This window comes from Numenius arquata, chromosome 1 (assembly GCF_964106895.1).
Source record: "Numenius arquata chromosome 1, bNumArq3.hap1.1, whole genome shotgun sequence".
NCBI classification, from domain to species: Eukaryota; Metazoa; Chordata; class Aves; order Charadriiformes; family Scolopacidae; genus Numenius; species Numenius arquata.
In genome coordinates this window covers 137,313,806-137,336,800 of record NC_133576.1, presented here as the reverse complement: position 1 = coordinate 137,336,800, position 22,995 = coordinate 137,313,806, and the positions used below count along the sequence as shown (strand labels likewise).

The window sequence follows — 22,995 nt, the reverse complement described above, 5'->3', positions numbered from 1 at the left end:
ACTGGGGTGTTCAAGAGCTCAACAAAGCACCTCAGGACAAGTTTCCAGCCAGATGCTACATCCTTGCTTTTGCGGGTGTCCCCCCCAAAAGCAGGGCTTAGACACGAGATTAAAAAAACTGCAAGAAACATTCAAAGAAAAAATATCAACTTTTTAATTTACATATTCCACAGATTACAGTTACAACGCTCTCTTCTACACAGCAATGATCCCTTATTTGTAATTTGCCACAGTGATTTTGATTCAAATCCAAACAGTAATGGGAAAGGGGGACAGGCTTTGCTCGGGACGGAAGTCTGGACCTTGTTAAGCTTCACAGTTTATCTGCAGCAAGTAGCATCTCACCGTGCCCCCATGTTACTGTGAGGAGCAAACGCTTCTGATCGGAGGTATCCTCATTGGAAGCATCGAAAGGAAGACTCCCCTCGTGGCGATGGTACCCGTACGCTGTGTTTTATCGAGAGTCGTATGTCCTCGTGACAACCCAGATCGTCCCCTCAAAGGTGGGACCGGTCCCAACACCCGCAGCTTTACTCGGCCTTTTGTCTGGCAGGAATTCTCTCCGTCAGGACAGAGAGGTAGAGCTTCAGCCAAGCGTACGTGACGCCCAGAGCACAGTACACGGAGGTCAGCAACAGAGGGACAAAAGGGAAGTGCGTTTTCCAGGGGGTGAGGGGAAATATAATTTCACAGAAGATTTCCAAAGGCACTAGTAGGACGAGGTAGATTGTTTCAAGCCAGTTAAGGAGAGGCCTCTCTCTCCTGTCAGAGGAATTAAAAAAAAAAAAAAAAAAAAAGAGAGAAAAAGATAGTGTTAAAATACATGATGTTAATTAAAAATAACTATTCTGGTTTTTTGGCTATCACTGGTGACCAGTGCAAAGAATACCCCCCATTAGATCACAGTAAGGCTTTAAATAACAATTTAAAGATTTAAAAATTCTGCCCAGAGAGGTGGTGGAGTCTCCTTCTCTGGAGACATTCAAAACCCGCCTGGACATCTTTCTGTGCAACCTGCTCTAGGTGGACCTGCTTTGGCAGGGGGGTTGGACTAGATGATCTCCAGAGGTCCCTTCCAACCCCATATCATTCTGTGATTCTGTGAAATTAGCTGTACCCTCTGTTATCACGTGCTTCTTACATCAAGTTCCAAGATGCCCTGAAACCTAAGTAGAAATCTCAGCAGCTGCTCTGCTTCACCTCACATCGTTCCAGTGAACAACTGAGCAGAGAACTTCACGTTTCACAGAATCACAGACTAGTAGAGGTTGGAAAGGACCTCTGGAGATCATCTAGTCCAACCCCCTGCCAAAGCAGGTCCACCCAGAACAGGTTGCACAGGAACATGTCCAGGTGGGGTTTGAATATCTCCAGAGAAGGAGACTCCACCACCTCCCTGGGCAATGTCTTCCAGGGTTCTGGCATCCTCACAAGGAAAGAAGTTTTTCCTCATGTTGAAATGGAACTTCCTGCGTTCCAGCTTGTGCCCATTGCCCCTCGTCCTGTCACTGGGCACCACTGAGAAGAGCCTGACCCCATCCTTTTGCCACCTGCCCTTTAGACATTGCTCAGCATTGATGAAATCCTCTCTCAGCCTTCTCTTCTCCAGGCTGAACAGCCCCAGGTCTCTCAGCCTTTCCTCAGCAGAGAGATGCTCCAGTCCCCTCATCATCTTCGTAGCCTCCACTGGACTCTTTCAGTAGTTCCTTGCCCTTCCTCAACTGGGGGGCTGAGATGTTTGTTCCATGGAAGTTTTCTATATCCAGGGACTGGAAATGTCAGATTTATCTTAACGTCCCCCCCCAAGCTTTCTGTAGGATGTACGAGCCAGTCTCTCTCGCAAAGGACATCGGTGGTCAGGTTTTGACTGTGGGTAGTTTGCAGGGGAAATTATGTTCTTCTAGAAGGAATTTGGGTGGGTTTTTTTTTTTTTTTTGTAAAGTTAAGAACAAGAAACTTGTGATGCTCCATCTGTAGACAGAAACTAAGCTCTTACAGAGGTTTTAGTGAGAGCTCTTGAGACAGAATGATTGAATTCTGGAATACTAAGGGGGAAAAAAACAGTCTGATTGAAAGAGGATCACCTACAAGAAGCAGGTGACTGAAGTACTGAACACAGGTTTATTGCATTCCTGACAGATCCTTCACCACAGCTTGGCTTTGCCATGAAAAGTTCGGGAAACAGGGAAGAGGAGACTACAGGGGTTATAAAGACAAGCACTGTCTTTGGTCAAGTGGCTAAGAGATAGATGGCCTGTAAAAATACACAGGATGATTTGGGCAATTATATGTTCTGACAATTAAGTGTTTGCAGGAGATCCGTTGACAAATTACAGCTTGTAAATCCATGTTATTATAACCTGCTCTTTCCACAGATGAAAATACTAAGTACTACTGCAAAAAAACCCACAGAAGTATATATAACTGCTAGCACAGATAAACAATCCTCAGATAACTCACTGTAATAAGTGTTCTAATATCAAATTAAACCCTCACAGGCTACAGAACTGCAAATTTATGCTTTTACAGTGCATCAAGCAGGTGGTGATTTACAGGGCAGTTGTCACAATTCAAACATAACAAGTATGTGCTATAATAATCCTAACTTAAGCCTTGCCTCCCGAGAAATGGGGCAGCATCATCTTTTGACTGGTAACATTCCAATTTGATACTTCAGCATCGTTTTTCTACCCTGTTCGCCCCTTATGACAAAACTGTTCTCAGTGACAGAAGAAACAGTTTTGTTCTTGGCTTTGGGAACAAATTTCTTTAATTACCTGAATAGAGATTTCAGCGAAGAGAAGCTGTACACAGTAAACAGCAGCATAAGCAGTATTTTAATTGGAAGTTCTGAAATACAAGGAACATAATGTACTTTTAAAATTAATTATAAAAGCCTTTTGTAATATTAATTGCAGTATCTTTAAATCCTACTGGTCACACCTGCATTGTCCAACTTTAGTTCTGGTTTGGAGAAAGTAATTGTTTTACTGCTTAAGACACCTAAAAATAACCATAGGTATTTGCTAAAGCAAATGCCAAATATTTGCAATACACTTACTTCAGTCATCTATAAATATACTGAACACACTAATTATAATTACAATATGATAGCACTACAATAAGATTTTCCTATTAAAAAAAAAAATCAGAAGTTTACTGGGTTGGGAAGCGTAAAACATAAATGTGACAGCCAAAAATCAACGCTATCTAGTTCTAGGTTGTGTGGTAGATAAAAATTAAGTAATAGAGAAGGCAGGGGTAGTTTCTCATTCCTCAAGGCAGCAGCTTCACTATTGCAAATAAGCAGCATCATCAGACCAGAAGAGCGCGAGTGTCTGGCTTTGACCTCTCCCAGAAGGATGCCAATCAAAACAGAGTTACAGTGCTGTCGTAGTGACGATGGCCTCGGGTATAAGTGAAGCAAAAGGGGAGGCAGGGGAGAACGGAAAGAACAGCTTTTGGTCACAACTGCCCCTACGCATGCTGATTTAACTGATGCTGCTGCATGGTTTTTCAGTTTAAGCACATTACTGATGGCGTGAAGGAATCAGCTGAAAAACAGCCTGGCAGGTTTGTGGTTTCAAACTGCCTTTATCACTTTTGCTTCACAGGGTTATTTTAGACAGGGGGAAGTACTGACTATGACAATTTCCCTTCTCTATTTCAACTTAAAGCCTACAGCTCTTCCACAGCTTTTTTTTTCACTAGTTGGAGAGTTTGGATTTATGGAAACAGGCTGACATACACCCTCCTGCAACTTTTAACTTATTACATAAAATAATCCAAAGCTAGTACCTGTACGTCGTCTCTGGAAAAAAACCCCAAAGCAGTAAGATGAAAGCACAGAAAGAAGGAAAACGCTTTACCTGGGGATGTGAACAACAACGGAAAGAGAGAGAAGTGCCCTGTGGTTGTCAGAATCAAGTAGATGCCAGCATCCTTCGCTCTCTGAACAGACAACAAGCTAAAAGTGACAAGAGTTTGTTATACTTTTGCCTTTATTTCAGTGAAACACTACAGTTCACAAGAGACTGAAGAACAGGTCAAACAGGGTTTCCTAGTACCCCAGTTCCCCTGATGAAGCCTCTTGCTTCCAAGCCATGTGGCCTCAGAGATTTAAATGCAGGAGGAAAAAATATCAGCCAGGAAACCTGCCCCCAGAAGACCACCCCCTACCCCCACTGAACACAACCATCAGAAAGGCCTGGAGTTTTCTACAAACGGTCTTTTTTCCGATGCCAGCTGGCTGCCAACATTGCCATCCCTACTTTTTCTCCTTCCTTTTGTATTTTCAGTGTTAATTTCCTCCCTCCCACAATTCCCACTTCAAGGATTTAAGCAGCACTAAACCCCTGAACAGGAAAAATACAGTTTGCAGCAATACTGGTCAGGCAGCTTAGGAACTACAGCCTCAGCACTCACCAAGGCTTGAGCTGCCCGGCAGCTAAAAGACTACAATATTTCTACATTTTTTCCTGCCAGAGCAGATCTCTAAACTTAACTATTCAGAGAGAAAAAGAACTTAATCAGCTATGCATGCTGACCAAACTTGAGTAGGACAGCATAGTTTGGATTGGGTTTAGTTTCGTTTAGGTTTTTTCTTTTTTGCATTATTCTAACAGCAATCAAGGATCTGAATCAAAGCACAGAGATTTTCTGTATACTACGCTTCTTAATACAACGCAGCATTCAGAGAGACACAGAAGAGTATACGGAGCGGGAAGGCCTGTGTGTCAGACTCCTAAACCGATCGCTTAATCATCCCAAAGCCATATGCTTCTGTCCTTCCCATCATCTGTAAATTAGTACAAAGCTTCGCTGTGTCCCACAGAACTGATACAGGAATCAGCTACTCCCAATAAAGCTCTACTTAGAGCTTCTGTCAATGCAAACCATTGTAAAGCATAAGCCAGTGTTAATATGTCATAAGACAGCATTTGTTTGTTTAACACCACACCAGTTTCCTGCATGAGCTCTACCAGCACCAGCACATTCTACTGCTAAGGCAGCCACGTTTTATTGTGCCTGAAATGAATTTACTTGAAGCGCACCTAAACTTTACAGCTCAAGGCGTTCTATAAACACATTCATTTTCTGAAATATACTGAAAACCAAGTGATCCTCTTTGAGGATTCCTCAACAAGCGGCTGCGGGTTCAGTTTGGTCAGCTACTACGTACAAAAACCACTTACCTTAAAGGCAGAATAGCAAGGAGGATTGCTTTTTCATGCACGTGCCAGCCGAACATGAAGGAGCTCAACGCACAAAGAACAAGGCACTGAAGAAAGCCTCTGGGCCCTTGAGGTTTAAACCAAAGACAGAAAACAGAGGGCTAGAAACAACAGGCAAAAACAGGACTTCAGTGAAGAGTCTGGCAATGCTGAACACAAGCCATTGTCCAATGAGATTATTTTTTTCAATGTTAATAAGAACCACTGCACCCAGTTTGTGGGGCACAAGAATTACATAGCACTGGAGGAACCGTATCTATTTGGATATAGGAGTACGGCCTTAAGGACTTCTTCAAGGGAGGGGAAAAGCAGACTGAAAGACTACACCCAACTCCCTGCTATTTGTGTTGCAAGAACTGTCTTGGAATCTCTGCCACTAAATCCATTTTATCAAAGCTACTACATAAAGGTGCTGAAACAAAGATCTCCAGTTAAAGGCTAGTTGCTCGTTAAGAGTGAAAAAGACTCCGTATCCACGTAATTGCTTATTGAACCTTCAATTATTTGCTTGTCACATGAAGAACCCAAGGCCTTCCCGTAGCTCATGCTGTTGGGAACACCATAAGCTGCCCAAACAGTTCCATCAGCATCTCTACTCACATCCCAGTTCAATTACCTTCTATCACAAAAGACAGAAGAGTGGTTTTGATCCAAGATTGTTTTTAGCAATCTTGTAGCTGTTCTATAGTTGACAGGGGCCATAATTTTAGCCATACTTGAAGTAACATCGTGTATCCAAAAAGACATTAATTCCACATTTATCCTAATAATTGTATTATTGGTATTTTTTTTAAAAGAAAACTGTTTTGTTGTCCCGGAATTAAAGTTCAGAAGTGCCCGCTAATCAAATAAAAAAAAAAAAAATCTATGGGGGACAAAACACCTCAAGTTTCCAAAAAAATATTATTTGTCCTTACCAATATAGATATGAAAGTACAGATTAATGTTGCCAGTGGAGTCACAGAAGGGAGGACAGTATGCTGAAACTCTTGAACCAGCCCTCCTGTCATTGAGGCTTTAGGAATTTTTGTGGGATCAAGAAAATTACACTTTAAACCTAAAAATAAAAAAAGCACAAACTGAGAAATGTTAATGAAGAAAATGAAGTAGCTGGATTAAGTACGCGGCCAAGTCTTTTCTTTTTAAAGGACAGCAGAGAGGAATGATTGATTTCTGACGTACTGCTGGAAACTTATCATGCACCAGATTATGCAGACAATTAAGTGATTTAAGGCAATCTGAAAATGTAATTTACCACCAGCATTTCAAATGGGGAAGGAAGACTAATAAAATCCAGAGAGCTCTATCTGCATTTAAGCACCATATAGTAAGGTGAGCATACTGTACCAAAAACTGTTAGTGCTTTATCCATGGCATTGTACAGAGCCCAGAAGTTTGGGGCCCAATAAGCATGGCAGAGGCCTCGCTTGAAAGGAAAAAGCCGTGAAATGACTTGAGGCAGCTGTCCCTGCAGAAAACAAAAAAGAAGCGGCCTCTTTAGACAAGACATGGTTTATATTTTTATAACACAGTTTTCTAATGGTTCAGGGCAATAACAGGTGAAAGAAGGGTTATTACCAACACTATGAAGGGACCCAGTGAAAGAGCAGACACAAGACAGACAATCAATCCCAGAAGAGTTACATGAAGCAAGCTGAAACTTCTCCATTTCAGGGATCCATCTGCAAGAAGCAAAAAGATTATGAAAACAGTGAAGGGGGAGATAAAACATCCCACACTAATAGTGAATTGCTAGCACCTAAAAGAAACATACAGCCTTTTATGTCGATACATTTAGTTCCTTCCTTCAACAGTTAAGTTTGCATTTACTTTTTCTACTCTGCAGCTCCTCCATTATACAAACTTTCAGTATTTTCTCTTTCAAGAGAAGCGCCTTCTCTGTTCACGTGAGGAATATCAAACGTTTTTCCGTGCTAAGAAGTGGAAAGGAACTCAAAGATGGACTTTGAACTAGTTTCTGATGCTACCTAAATGCTTCATAATCCTTACGGCTTCAAACTGTCACCTGCAGTTTCTTCATGTTGTTTTTTCTTAATAAAGATCTCCCTAGAAATATGAGTTTTACATAAATAAATTTCAAAGACCTTTAAAGATCTTACCAACTCTGCTACCCAAGCAAAATCTTCATCTGACCCACAGTCATTTCGTCCTGATGTTATCTGCACATCTTGAGTGTTCCCCAGGCCCCGCTAATTAACACAATCCCCCAAAACGAAGTGAGGAAAAACCCCATCTTACCTGCATTATTGGCAGTAAAACAATAGGATCGCAACAAATAAATGCCATATGCTGGGGCCACATACACGTAGATGTGTTTGAAATGCAGAAGAACAGCAAAGAGAAGAGCACCCTCCAAGTATCTTTTCTAAAGGAAAAAAACAATACAAAACTCAAGCTTTTTCTACTTGACCTCCTTTTGTACTAACTTTTTTTTTAACGATCCTCTGTACTCCTAATGTGACAGGACATTTATCATAGGCATAAAAACAAATGAGTATTTGCTTCAAATTACAAACTTCCAGACACTCTCAATCACTTCATTGGGCTGCTCATGTTGAATGTAATTAAGGCACCTAAAATACATATGGCAACAACAGGAAAGAGCCACTCAAATTTACCTGGCATAGTCGGGCAACAGAAAGCAGCATCAGCCCAAAGAGAAAGCCGTTGTACTGAAAGTGAATATCTGCACTTGAGTCAAGAAAGGAATAAAGCAAGCTGTCTTTACTACTCCAGGTTTTCTGGGGAAGACTCAAAAACTTATAAACAAGAAACTCAAATTAAAATGGGACTTTAAACCAGAAATCTTAAATTCACTCCATATAGACATGTAAGTCATTACTCAGCCATACCTGTAAGCACAAACACAAAATCTAATACTAGTACATTATCTTGATGAAACAAAGCTTAACAATCTGACCACATATCTATCATGCAGGGCAAGGGAGGTGATTCCACCCCTCTACTCCGCTCTCCTAAGACCCCACCTGGAGTACTGTGTCCAGCTTTGGAGTCCCAAACATAAGAAAGACACAGACCTGTTGGAGCAGGGCCAGAGGAGGTCACAAAGATGATCAGAGGGCTGTAGCACCTCTGCTATGAAGACAGGCTGAGAGAGTTGGCATTGTTCAACCTGGAGAAGAGAGGGCTCTGGACAGACCTTATAGCCCCTTTCAGTACCTAAAAGGGGCTACAGGAGAGATGAGGAGGGACTCTTTATGAGGGAGTGGAGCAATAGGATGAGGGGTAACAATTTTAAACTGAAAGAGGGGAGATTTATATGAGATATTAGGAAGAAATTCTTTGCTGTGAGGGTGGTGAGGCACTGTCCCAGGTTGCCCAGAGAAGCTGTGGCTGCCCCATCCCTGGAGGGGTTCAAGGCCGGGCTGGATGGGGCTTTGAGCAAACTGGTCTAGTGGGAAGTGTTCCTGCCCATGGCAGGGGGGTGGAACTAGTTGATCTTTAAGGTCCCTTCCAACCCAAACCATTCTATGATTGTACACAACTTATCTGCTAGAAACCAGAACAAATAAAAGGTTAATTGTCCACTTTTTGAATTTTTAAATATTAGTTTCTGCCTCACTTAAGGGAGGGCTGCCTTCTCCATCCATCATCACCTGCAAGCAGGGAACTTAAACAAGGACTGAGACAGAGAAAACCAGTCCTTCCTATGAAAGAATTACTGTTGTTTTCCCCCTCTGTTCCCTCCCCAGTTCAATGTATGTTGTGTCAAGACTGACTCAAAATAACTGGACTTTCCAGAGGTGTTTTTACACCCTCTTTAAAAATTACTTGCTAATTCCCATGTAACATTAACCAATCGAATACAACCTGAACATAGAGCACTTGTAGGGTTTTCCTTGCTATGGGACAACCCTGGAACCACATCCAGGAAAAACAAGGCTCTCTGCTAGTACTTCTGTAGGCAGGCGCAGGAGGAGCAGCCAGCAGGAACAGGAATGCTGCTGCCAGCCTGGTCCTCCTGCAGTTCTGGCAAATCAGACCAAAAACTGAACAATTTCCATTTTGCCAAATAAGTCTAATGAAAACATGTAGTTATTCAAGAAACCCCAGCAACACAGACAGTGGTGTTGCTTGCTGTGATAGTAATAATAGTATTCATGGGTGTTTACCACATGCTGTAACAGGTTGTTAAAAAAGCAAAACAAAACCACAAACAACCCGCAAGGTTTTGGAAGGATACGATCCACAATTAACAACCCAAAGTTCCACAAGAGCAGAACAGCAAGAATAAAGGTTGGTTTTTCCAGGATATCCTTTGCAGCTCGTTTCCCATTTACACACCTGCAGCACCTGAACAAGGGGCAGAAGAAACAGAAGTCTTAATTGAAACAGACAACGAAAACATTGTTGGTTTTAAAAATCGAAAAGTTATGATGGAAGGCAATGATAAAATTCTTGCTAAATTCATTAAGAGAAGACAGTGCCATGAATAAAGTTTAATAAAAAAAGGATTTTAAGTTTCAATAGCTGTACTGTGTTCCACATGCTAAAACTTATGTTAAGTAACTTAGACTCAAGTCTCACATCCAATAATAACCGTATAGTTGTCATAACCTGTTTGCTATCGACTTCATGAAGGAAAACTGGAGACAATGTACCAAGTTGTATTTAAGGTCCTCAGTTAGACAATAACCTCTTCCTGGCTCCCTCCAATATTATGAGCTATTTCTGTTGGTTAAACAGCATCTTATTGCTTCTCAGTGTGAAGCCATATGGTCTGTATTATTTCTGAAGATTCAGATTAAATTCAGATTCAGAATCTGAAGAAATCAGATTAAAAAGCTGTGGATGATTTGTGTTGAAATACTATTAGTAGAGCCATTTAAAAAAAAAACCCAGTTAATTCACACATCTGAGTCAAAACAATAAAAGGAAAGAAGTCACAATGCAAAGCTAGCCTGTTTCAAGTAAAGAAAGGAAATAAAGGAGCTTAGGTAGTGCTCCAATGCAACAGAGAACTGTCTACCCAGATTTTGAGCAATTAGAATAAAATGAGGCAAGACCGTTAGAGGTTAAGGTAACAACATAATCCTCATAACATCTTTCCCCCTCTACTCTTTAGGTGTAAGATAAACACTTCACAAAGGCAGGGCACACCAAAAACATACAATCTTAATATTAAATTAGGCTTGGACTAAACAGTTTATCATCAAGAATACCACAAAACACTGGAATGACTTAGCATATTGGATGATACCGGCATTTTATCACAGGTTTCCTTTATGCTTCTACTCTAGAAGAGCAAAATAAGAAGAAAAGTAATAGGAAGAAACAGTTGGGTGCACCCAACCTCTCCTGAAGCTCCTACAAGATGAACCCAGTGAGAGAAACAAAATACCTGTAATGTGTGAATCAGTAGCTAATGTCTGGATGCGTGCAGATCCGACCACATGGTCAGCAATAGCATAGAGGAGAGGCTGAGGGAACTGGGCACGTTTAGTTTGGAGAAGAGGAGGCTGAGGGGAGACCTCATTGCCTTCTACAACTACCTGAAAGGAGGTTGTAGAGAGGTGGGTGTTGGCCTCTTCTCCCAAGGGAATAATGACAGGACCAGAGGAAATGGTCTGAAGTTGGGGCAGGGGACATTTAGATTAGATATTAGGAAGAATTCCTTTACTGAGAGAGTGGTCAGGCACTGGAACAGCCTGCCCAGGGAGGTGGTGGAGTCGCCATCCCTGGAGGTATTTAAGAAACATGTAGACGTGACACTTCAGGGCATGCTCTAGTGCCCGAGATTGTTGGTTTGTGTTTGTTTGTGGGAGTTTTTTTGTGTGTGTTCTTTTTTGTGTTTTGGCTTTTTTTTTTTTTTTTGTGGTTAGACTCAATGATCTCAAAGGTCCCTTCCAACCATGAAGATTCTGTGATCTCCAAGAACAAGAAGAAGTTATCTTGTGTTTATCAGCATGTTCCAAATTGCTCCTTGAATAGGCTACAACAACTTTGATATTTCCATGCATCCACAAGCTTTTTTTGTACAAATAATTATTTGTTTTTACTGTAGAAAAAGTCCATGTACTATTGACTACCCACTGGCCCTAAAATTAGAACATTAAGACTTACTCACGAACTGCATATATGAAAAGGATATCTGTACAGATGACAGAAAATCTCTGGAAGAAGATGGTTGCATGACTGGTATAATTCAGATTTTCAATAACCAACATCTTGGGGTCAAAGTACTTGGCAACATGCGAAAGTGCATATTCAAACCAAGCAAAAAATGGTGGATAATCCAGGGTCCATTCTGAGGTTGCCTAAAGACAAAATAAGATTAAATAGTTTAACACAATCCGTGCTGTTTACAGCCCTTCAGGTACAGCTCATCACAGCAAATCAGCTGATATATTTTATCTCAGTGGCCTCTATTTAACAGAAAGTACTTCCCAATAAATTAGCCAGCTGTATGGTGCTGAACATGATTTGAGCTGTTCTTCTGTAATACTGGTAGAGGGACGGGATGTCTCTTGATTCAGAGAAAAAGATTAAACAACATTTTGTGTATCTGCACCTAACCAGTATATAATTGTCTGCTTTATAAATCAATTTGCAGTAATAGGGCCAATATTAAATAATCTCAATATCTAAAATAGCTCACAGTGAATATTTGTCTACATTAATCACCAGCATAATCAGCCTTGATACAGTCTAAAAATTATTTTTAGTCATTACTCAACAAGTCTTAATTCTAGTAAGACCTTATCAAGATCAAACAGTATTATTTGATCTTTTCCCATATGGACCGTTACTATGCCCTGATCAATGATTAACTCCTTGGCTGTGAAAACAGGAGAGGGGGGAAGGAGGAACAGAGCAGGTTGTAATGAGGTATATTTGCCAGCGTATATAAACCCAAATGCTTATGTTCTGCTGCCGAAAGGCATCCTATTGGATCACCCTGACATTGTAGAATTTTTTTTATGGTATTGGATCAGCCTCTCAAAGTTCTGACCCACACAAATCACTTACTCCTGGATACACTGTTCCCAGATGCTTACGTGGAGGAGTAGTAGAGACTATGATACTTATCCCAGAATTCCAGGAGTTCTAAAATAGATCAAAACCCAATAGTGTAGGCTGAGTCTATCATCAACTTAAAGGTGATTCATCTAGATTAAAATCAATGCATGCTAGTAGCGCACCAACAGAGGCTCAAAACTTTAATACAGTGATTGATTTCATAGTATAGATACCCATTTATGTGATTCATTCTTTATTGTGATAACTGTGTAGCGTTAATGACAAGATCAAAGAGAGCTGCAATTTCAGACTACCGTGCAACGTGCTGCTGTGTTACAAAGCCTCTCTAATAATCCATGTGCCTTAACTGCCTTTCCCATTTTTAAGTACTGGCAGTTTTCCCAAACAATTCTCATTTTTTAACTAAAGGCAACAACTCCTGAATGGTATGTTTTTGAACCACTGCTGCACAGCTGCCAACCGTCAGTATCCACAGCATGTACTTTCTGCAAATAAAAGGTTTTCTCCTCTAGCATTCACACAGGCTAGCATACCCAAGAAGTCTATAATTTATACACTGCTAAAAAAAACCCAAACAAGTACTTACTTCATAGTACCACTGAGAGAGGGGTAAGTTGTGAGTGATGGCAAGCCAATTCCTATGTACTTCAAAATCTGTGGAATAACTACAGAAGGTTTATATTAAGAGTCACATACACGCACTTAAAGGAGAAGCATTTCAGAGCACATCACCACAGGGGGATAAAAAGGAAGCTCACACTGATCAGCTGTAGGGCAAGCCTTTGATCAACTAACTGGAACAGTAACAAAGATGCCACATGAACTTTGTGCCAAGAACATATACAGGCGAATATAGGACAATAATTAGTTATAGCTTGCCTTTTCTGACAATTAAAGCCAAAATTCCAGGTTCTAACTGACATTTTAATAGCGGTTTGATTAATTTTTTTGAGGAAAAAACAGTTGCAGTGTCTTTTAAAGATAAAAAGTGTTAATGTTTCAGTGCATTTAAAGGCCCTCCCGACCAACAGCCAGGCAGAACGGGCTGTAAGCACCTTAAGACACAAAAGCAAAGCGATTTCACACCGCCGAGGAGGAGGCAGCGCCATCCAGCACAGCCTCGCTCCCCACAAGCCCCCGAAGGAAATAAAGACCCTCAGGACACCAGGATCCCCTCAGGAACGGCGGCACCAGGCCGGCCCACGTCCCCCTCCCCATCCCCGGTCGCCCTGAGGGGCGGTGGCAGCCAACCGCCGCCTCGGGAGGAGGGCTGACAGGCCCTACCGACCATCCCCCAAGTCCCGGGGAATATCCTTACTACGCGGGGATGAGGAGGCACTTGAGGAAGGAGACGCCGAGCGCCAGGGCGCGGAACCAGCTGCGGCCGCCCGCCGCCATGACACGCCGCGCGCTGACAGACGCAACGCGCATGCGCGGCGGGTGCCCGCCAGCAGGGTTTAAAGCGCACGGCCCCGCCCACCGCGGCGGGGTGCGCGTGCGCCGCGCTGCCCGCTCCCTGTCAGCAGCCTCGGGCGCGGCACGGCGCATGCGCGGAAGCCCGTGGGGCCGGCTCTCTTCCGGGGGGGGCATCTGTGGGGAGCTTGGATTTGGGGCTCAGGGGTGGGATGGGGACCAGGTATGGAGATGGGTGGTGTTGGGCCTGAGTGACGTGGTAGTAGGCCTGGGTGATGTGGGGTTGAGTTCTGTTGGGCCTGCGTGATGTGGGACCACCAGTGGGTTTGGGTGGTGTGGGACCAAAGATGGAGTTGGGTGGTGTTGGGCCTGAGGGATGTGGGATTGGCTGGCGTGGGACCACCAGCGGGGTTGGGTGGTGTTGGGCCTGAGGGATATGGGGTTGGATTGCTGTGGGACCAAAGATGGAGTTGCGTGGTGCTGGGCCTGAGGGATGTGGGGTTGGATGGTGTGAGACCACCAGTGGGGTTGGGATGCTGTGGGACCAGCTGTGGAGTTGGGTGGCGTTGGGCCTGGGTGAGGTGGAGTTGGGTGCTGGTGAGGCCAGGTGTGGGGGTTGGGTAGCTGTGGGACCAGCTATGGAGATGGGTCGTGTTGGGCCTGGGTGAGGTGGAGTTGGGTGCTGGTGGGGCCAGGTGTGGGGGTTGGGGGTTGTGGGACCAGGTCTGGGGTTGGGTGGCGGTGTGTGTGGGTCAGGGGTGAGGCTGGGATGCTGTAGGACCACCTATGGAGTTGGGTGGTGTGGGACCTGGGTGATGTGGGGTTGGGTGGTGTGAGACCACGTGTGGAGTTGGGTGGTGTTGGGCCTGAAAGATGTGAGGTTGGATTGCTGTGGGACCAAACATGGAGTTGGGTGGTGCTGGGCCTGAGAGATGTGGGGCTGGATGGTGTGGGACCACCAGTGGGGTTGGGATGCTGTGGGACCAGCTGTGGAGTTGGGTGGCGTTGGGCCTGGCTGAGGTGGAATTGGATGATGTTGGGTGAAGACCATGGGCAAATTTATGGCAGCTCTCATGCTGACAGCTCCCTGGCATAGGGCAGAAGCCACTTCCAATTATTATATCAGCTTAGCTCTGCTCCAGGGAGGTGCCATCTCCAGCCAGTGTCACGGGAGTCTCAGGCAGCTTCCAGGTATAAAGTGCCCGTTCATAGGAAAATGCTCAATTTTTTAATACCTGGAAGAAACTGTCAGCCTGAAGGGTGGATGCATGCAAGGCCGATGCCTTTTTGCTTCCTTACAGCAAACCTCCATCTTATCTAGGAATAGTACCTTGCAGAGCCTGCATGAAATCATATAGATAATATGTTGAACTTACTTTTTTCCTGTTGCAGCAATTTTTTATGGTTTGTTTAAACTCAGGGACTAGAGACAAGTTCAACAGCGGTAAAGCATTGGGGTTTAGAAGGGTTTTCACTGGAGAAATGAATCCTCTGTTTAGAAATGTTTGAAACATAAATGCTTTTGATTATTTAATGGTTTTGATTATTTAGGAAGGCTTGTTCATCCAAGTTTTCTACAACTGAACTAATTTTTGGGGAGCTTCCTGCAGTTCTCAGCCACGGAGACGTCTAGGCAAGCACTGCAGTGACGCACTTTTAAAATCCTTAGAGAGAGGAAAAGCTGCAGCTTCAGCAAGAATCGCTGTGTGCACTTCCCTCAAGAAATGTATGTCAGGCAGAGCATCTCCTGCTTCATTCATATTTTATTTAGTGTTTTCTAAAATACTCACTAGTAGCAGTAACACAAAGGAGTTACAGGCAGAGAACCACAACCAGATTTTTAAGTGTGATAGCCCTACAGGGTCTCTACGAAAGTGGTAAGAAATAAAACCCATTTTTTGACACTTTCCAAATAGCATTCATTCAAAATCATGGCTTTTAGTGAACTAGGGATAAAAATTCCGATCACTGGCAAAATCCTACAGTTAGGAGTAGGAGCAAGAAAATAAGAGGGAGGGGAATGGCAAGAGGAGGAAGAGAAAAGGAACTATTCCGTACAGCCCTCCCCTACAGCTCCCTTTTTTTCCCTGAATTCATAGGGAAACCATCCCTTGTGTTACTCCCAAGTGAATCTGAGAGCATGATCTGCATATTTATGGTTCATCCAGCCCTTCTTGCACAGAATATCCACACGACTGCCTGTACTAATTACATACGATACTTTTACTGGGAGGGCCACATATCAGCACGGCTTGTACCCTGCATGTTTGTGTCCATCAGTGGGTGGATACGGCAGTCAGTACAGAATGGCAGTTAAATTATTTCAAAATTTACCAAAATTCTAAGCAGTGACACCAAATTCAAAGGGATGGGGTGAAAATGAAACTCCCCAAAGGATCTTCTTCATAACTTCTCCGTTTAACTGTGAAGTATCAGAAGATACTAGATTTATTTTCCACTGTCTACGGCATGGGCTGAAGGCAGTATTTATCACTCCCATCAAACTTATATACGGATGGACCCCTCCCAGCCTTTCCTAGGGTGGGAATAAATCTGATTCATTGCAGGTATTTACCACCATTGAACTCAAGCAGCAGTTTATATCAAAGCTGTCTACTCCTGACAAGTTACCAGCATCGCTCTTGGCGTGACCAATATTTAAGTTGCGTAACAGGAGACTGAAAATGGAAGGGAGCAGTGAGTCATTCTAATTGCAGCCTCCTTTTGTAGCAAAATCTTTGTCCATTGTTATCTTGCTGGGTTTTTTCCTGAACAAGGAAGGTTCTTTATTCTCTTCCTGCTAAATCCTGGGTTTCTTCATAACGTGAATTCTTCCATGTCTAACTTTTTACACCTATTTATTTCCCTACCATCACCTTAAGCAACAAATAACTCCTCTCACTGACTCCTAATGCCCTTTAGCAACAGCTGCATGAACTAAAGAAGCCTTAGTATTTAAGTATGGTTTCAGTCCCTTCATTATATCTGGACATTATTAGATATTTAAGAGCTACCAAGCCTAAAACACATAGAGAAATCCGTGAGTGATTCTTTCTGGACTCCACTAAGATGCTTCATAATAATCTTTTTGTCATATAAGAAATCCCACTGTGCTATGCATGTGCCCATATCTGAAAATGCCATTAGACTGCAGCTAATAACTTATTTATCACCTGCCCTAACTCTGCTATTTTTCTGCTCTAATGCTATTGATCGCTCTATTCAGTGTCTCTCTCAGCATTTAGGCCATTTAAAAAAAAGTGCAGGACTTACCCCCATTTTGTAGATGAAGCTGTTGAGGGAGACGGTCATATGGCAAAATCAAAACAGGAGTTATGCCCCGTATGTGGGAGAAAGCACCCTTCAGACTTTAAGGGAAAAAACCTCACTAGATCCTTTCCTTGTTCTCAGGCCCTTACAGGGAAAAAATAAGTTTGTTCCTAGAGTAAATATTCCACTCAACAGTGAAATAATTTTTAGATGTTACTCCTAATAAATGGCAAGTGCTTTTCATGACTAGCAATGGGGTTGTGCTGTATTTAATACCGCTTTGTGCATGTTCACTTTTCTCTAACTCAGGAAAACTTAAGAAGAATCATTGGTACAGTTGACTGGTAAACAAAAAGCAAGTTACACCTCTTCGGCTCAGAAAAAGAAGGTAAAAAAACCCACCCAGCCATCTAGATAAAAAGGGAACAAATGTTTTGGAGAGAGAAGATTCCTATAAACAGTCATTGTAATGTAATTCACAGACTGCAAAATTAAGGAGCAGATATAAATTTAGCTTAGTGTGTAGTTTGAAATAGCAACTGCTTTTGTAGAACATATGTTTGCCTGCAATCACAAGTGATTCACTTGCTGCTTATTTCCCATACTCGATTAGCATGCAGAGCGACTGGGGCATTATAAATAGTAGCTCATGCTTAAAGATGTTTGTTCCGCGTAGCAATTTAGAGGTATCTGAAGTTTTTCTATTACTCCCAATGCCTGACTTCACTCACGTCTTTACACTTTTTGGAAATTTTGCATCTCTCTGCATATTAATAAATGACAGAGATTTGTGGCCAGGCATTATTTTTGCCTGATTTAATTACCTGAGCACAGATAAATGTCTATCCAAGTCATCCATCTTTTGCACACCAGACTGATGGGTTAAAGCACTCCAGGAGAAGATGGGTTCAGTTCTCTCCTCAGCCGGTGGGGTCTGAAACCCCTATTTCCATGTCAGCAGAATTACCCCAGTTACTGTCTAGGCCAGATTGGGACACTCTTCGTTTCTTGTTTAGACTTTAAAGAAACTGCCCAACTGCTTTTAATGTGGGTGCTGCTACAGTCCGAAGAAAAGAGAGTGGAGGCAAAGCGGAACAGTAAACGCTGTAGATTAAACTATGCATAGTGCTTTTACAGGCTCCTCCTACTTGCCTTTCACCAGAAAATGCAGTAATGATTCAACTCTCCCAAGGAATATTTTTATTTCATTTTTCTAAAACAGAACGGAGCAGTACTGATCCAGAGCTCTAAAGGGTGTAGATCAGACTCCTTCCAAACCAGATTTCAGCCCACTGCTCTTACCTTTGGATAAACTCGAGCTGACAGGAAACACATTACTACAGGTAAGTATTATTTTAGTCCTGTTACAGATCATTTAAAATCTACTCTCAAGGGCGTGGGCTAAAAAACACTGCCAACAGCCCCCAAAACTTCTGTTAGCATAAATTCAGCAAAGGCATATCTGTTTCAAGGCATAGATTTGATGAAAGAAGGCTCATGTATGGTATTTTTACAGACCATAATCGTATTACCTGCATAGATCATCCCTGTGAACGTCCAACTGAGTGGCAAACTCATGTCAGAAATAAGATTCACACAGGAGTTGCATTGCTTTGTCAGCGGCCAGCAGCAACCCATGGAACAGATTACTCCCGCTCCGTAATTCAGGACAGGGATAGGGAAAAAGAAGTTCTTCCTAATGTAACTAAAACTAGAAGAACATGGTGACTCAGGTTGGAATTTAGCCACAAAATCCTGTTTACAATCCTCAAAATTCACAAAACTTGCCAGGTTTAATGGCTCTGAGGGCTTCAAGCCTAGTCAGTGCTTCCTAACAACATGGTCCCACGTATCTCATGCTGGTTTAGCACCAAGTCAGCCAGAAGTGGTTTGCAACAGGCTGCTGACAGCTGCAGAATGTGCATTTTTACCATCAGCATGCTCACTTGTGGTGTTCATGCAATTATTAGAAATATATTTATCTCACTCTATTTTACAACAGTAACAAAACACTTCTTTATGCTTGTTCACAGTCAGCTTAATGTAGCGACAGACCAGTTACTCTGGGAAACGAGAACATGAGCAACATCGAGCTTCGCAGCCCTGTGCTAAGAACTTTTGGAAGCACTAAAATTCTAAACGCAAAACTTGGTTATTGCATTTTCCTTTGTGTCTCATTAGAGATAATGGGAAATGTTCCAGAGGGTCTCTCATGCGCACGTAGCAATCTGGTTAGGGAAAGGCAGCAATTTTAGACATAATTAGCTGAGAATGAACCACCTTGAATGTGTCACAAATGATGTTTAGAGCTCACATGCAGCCAGTGGATTATGATCTTCATTACAGCACAGACTGTGCCTGTAGGAAAGAGCTTGACTGTTGTCATCACCTCTGGCTTCCCACTGCGTTACCTCCGACAATCTGACACTAAAGCCAAGCAAGCGGGCAAAATGCTACTTCAGTAACCTGGGCGTTTCACAATGATGTAAAAAAAAAACTGGCTCAATGTACCGGGATAGGAAAAGTGAGCCTCTGGCTCTGCAATGAAAAATACTAGGCGTAACCTGGGAAAGTTGTCTTTTCAGGTGGAATCCATCCTACCCAGAGAGCATCCCATGCACTCCAGGCACTGATGAAGGGAGACGTGCCCAAAAGGCAGCCATGCCCAGGCAGAAGAGGCTCAAACATTCAGAAGATATTTGGACACCTCTGCCCTCTTAAAGTCTCCACCTCAGAAAGTGTTTTCAGCAGCATCCTCCAGACAAATACAACTTGTAAGAGAAAGAAAAGAACTAGTTGTCTTGGCTGCCTTTGGAATGTAAAAGTAAAGGTTTAAGAGCATCCAAAGCAAAGTTCCCCCACTGGTTCCAATCTTCTTGGTTTGTAAGAAGACCATTCTCTCTGCTATGGGTTCCTTGGTCATTCCCCGTGCCAGTCACACCATTCAAACATGGCTTTCCTGACAGCAGAACAGAGTGAGGGCTTCCTCACCAGTTTCAGAAAAAAAAAAGAGTCACTTCAGATGGTGACAGAAATCCTTTGTTGAACCCAAACAGACAGGACCCCTGACTCATTTGCGATTTGCACCATCCTTTACAGTTATTTTGAGCACGTGCATGTGGGGAGGCTTCTTCTCTGTGGATCCAACCAAGCTTCTTGGATGTTCCGCATTGGTGATATGGCAAGACATCAAAAATGTGCCCCCAGGGCTGTCCTCTGTGCTGGAGCTCCATGGCATTTTTCACCGCATCTGATCTCCAGAAAGCCTTCCAGGCTTTGATTACTGAACCCTCACATCACCCTTGCAATATAGGTTGAGGATCACGCCCATTTTCCAAGTGGAAAATGTAAGAAGGACAGAAGTTAAGTGATTTTCCCCACAATTGTACAGCAGGTCAGAGGTGGAGGCAGAGACGGAACCAATCCTTAATTCAGGCGCTAGACAATATTCCTTCTGTCTAGAATATGGACATATTCTGAAAGGTCATATTGGTAAATACATTAAAGGAAAATCATCTCCCTGTTAGTGACTCTTAATCCAGATAAGCACGATTCTGAATTAGGCTGTAAGTGTGTTTTAAAGGGAAACACTTAACCTGTGTTATCTCCGTGCTGGCACCATAATAAACAGCCATTCCTACTTGTACCGAATTAGGCGAATAATCTTATTATTCATGAAATCTGAAGTATGAGGATGAGAAGAATCTATGCAGAAACCATCACTCATGGCTATTTTTAGCACTTCTTCCACAAACACCTGGAAACTATTGATTTGCTTATTATCTGGCACCACCCAGAGTCTCTTTAAGTTCTGCCTGGTGTACTCCTCTTCTGGAAGGCCATCCACGCTTGCAACCCAATCCAAGGTCAAATGGTTGGGGTCCTGCAGGTAACTGGATATTGAAGAGAGGTTTCCATTGAAGCAATAGTAAAGTTTGGAACCCAGAAGCTTCAGGAACAGACATGACGTGGAGAAGATGTGAGCACTGAACACTTCCATGTTGGAGGAAGACAGGCTGTAGATCTGTGGTGCTTCTCGGACGGTGAAGTGAACAGTCTGGGTCTTCTGATCGAGGGTGATGTTGAGCATGGCATTCTTCTCCGCTTTAGAAAGCTCCACCTCCTTCTCCTGCAAGGCCTCAATCAGTGGCTGAATTTGATAAAAATCTACCTCCCGTCGAAGTAAGCCCATTTCCTGAAAGTCTTCAGGGAGGTCCAAGTGAGAAGTTCGTAAGAAGTTCAGGATATAGCGGAAGATTTTGCCATCTCTGTCGATAAAGCAGTTGCCTTGGCTGTCCTTCTTGGTTGGGATCTTCCCGCTAAACATGGCCCCCAGCATGGAGTCTGGAAAGCTAGTCAGGGTGGACAGAGAGGTGGTATAGAGTTTTCCTCCCACATTGAGCGTGATGGGCTCTGACATGATGGAAAAGTCACGATGCTGGAATTAATTCTAAAAAAAAAAATAAAAAATAAAATAATCCAACACCACACATGCAGCTGCATTTGAAAGGTTCAGCTACAAAGATAAGGAGTCCTAAGTCCATAAGGGTAACTACACAGCAAGACTTCATTATAGAAATTAGAAGTGGAGAATTACTTTTTGAGAATTACTATCTTGAGAACAAGTGTAAGGATGGTTTTTCTCCTAACAGACCTGGACAGGACTTCGTTTAGTTCAGTTTAGTGCTAGAAATCATGAGCCTTCCAAAACTTTATACTCATAGGAGTTGTGGGAGAGTGAAATCTCTCCCACAGATGCCTACAGCAAAACAACTGCTGTTGGGGGCTGCCCTGCTGGGGAGCAGCTCTGGGGAAAAAGACCTCCTTGGAGTCCTGGTGGACAACAGGATTACCATAAGCCAGCAATGTGCCCTTGTGCCCAAGAAGACCAATGGCATCTTGGGGTGCATCAGGAAGAGTGTGACCAGCAGGTCGAGGGAGGTCATACTCCCCCTCTACTCTGCCCTGGTGAGGCCCCATCTGGAGTACTGTGTCCAGTTCTGGGCTCCCCAGTTCAAGAAGGACAGGGAACTTCTGGAGAGGGTACAGCAGAGGGCTACAAAGATGATGAGGGGCCTGGAGCATTTCTCTTAGGAGGAAAGGCTGAGGGACTTGAGCCTTTTTAGTCTGGAGAAGAGAAGACTGAGGGGGGAACTGATCAATGCCTGTAAATACTTAAAGGGTGGGTGTCACAAAGATGGGGACAGTCTTTTTTTCAGTGGTGCCCAGTGGCAGGACAAGAGGAAATGAGCACAAACTTGAACATAAGGAGTTCCACCTAAACATGAGGAGGAACTTCTTTCCTTTGAGGGTGGCAGAGCCCTGGAAGAGGCTGCCCAGAGAGGTGGTGGAGTCTCTGTCTCTGGAGACATTCAAAACCTGCCTGGACATGTTCCCGTGCAATCTGCTCTAGGTAGACCTGCTCTGGCAGTGGGGTTGGACTAGATGATCTCCAGAGGTCCCTTCCAACCCTGTATCACTCTGTTTCTGTGATTCAAACCAAGAGTTGTGTCCTGGGCTCACTTGATCCCATCTCCCTCATGAACAGAGAATTTAGAGGGGAAGAAAAGGACAGGACAAGAACCAGACACATCCCAACATCTTCTGTGGCACCTGAAGATACAATTCAAGCAACAAAGCTATCGCAGCAGGTTCCCCTGACACACATTTGAGTGCAGTCAGCCCAGCAGGGAGCCAGCCAGCAACGCTGCCGTAAGCCTGCGACAATCTGTGGTTCCATTCAGTAAAAAAAAAAACACACCAGGCTTTCTCCTTCCAACGTGCTTTACCTTAGAAAACATTTCCTAATTAATTGGGGCCGTATCCCAGTTGACATACTTATCATAGAATCATAGAACCATAGAATGGTTAGAGTTGGAAGGGACCTTAAAGATCATCGAGTTCCAACGCCCCTGCCGTGGGCAGGGACACCTCCCACTAGAGCAGGTTGCTCAAAGCCCCATCCAGCCTGGCCTTGAACCCCTCCAGGGATGGGGCAGCCACAACTTCCCTGGGCAACCTGTTCCAGTGCCTCACCACCCTCACAGGAAAGAAT

At 43.3% G+C, this 22,995-nt stretch overlaps 2 protein-coding genes across 3 annotated transcripts; both read right to left on the bottom strand.

The window, feature by feature from the left end:
• Window positions 1–530: 530 nt before the first annotated feature.
• ALG8 (ALG8 alpha-1,3-glucosyltransferase) lies at window positions 531–13,655 on the bottom strand. 2 transcript variants are annotated; one of them, XM_074162818.1, is made up of 13 exons: window positions 13,576–13,655; window positions 12,844–12,922; window positions 11,340–11,533; window positions 9,460–9,569; window positions 7,874–7,941; window positions 7,494–7,620; window positions 6,813–6,916; window positions 6,582–6,702; window positions 6,152–6,291; window positions 5,196–5,335; window positions 3,870–3,967; window positions 2,778–2,850; window positions 531–762 (listed from the first exon to the last, which is right to left on the bottom strand). In XM_074162818.1, exons 1-13 carry the CDS (start codon window positions 13,653–13,655, stop codon window positions 531–533), a joined length of 1,566 nt encoding a protein of 521 aa, XP_074018919.1. The 2 variants fall into 2 exon arrangements, with proteins under 2 accessions (XP_074018919.1, XP_074018991.1); XM_074162890.1 differs by having other exon boundaries at window positions 12,844–12,934; window positions 13,577–13,632.
• Window positions 13,656–20,577: 6,922 nt separating this feature from the next.
• KCTD21 (potassium channel tetramerization domain containing 21) lies at window positions 20,578–21,360 on the bottom strand. The gene has a single exon (XM_074157285.1). It carries the CDS (start codon window positions 21,358–21,360, stop codon window positions 20,578–20,580), a length of 783 nt encoding a protein of 260 aa, XP_074013386.1.
• Window positions 21,361–22,995: the final 1,635 nt, after the last annotated feature.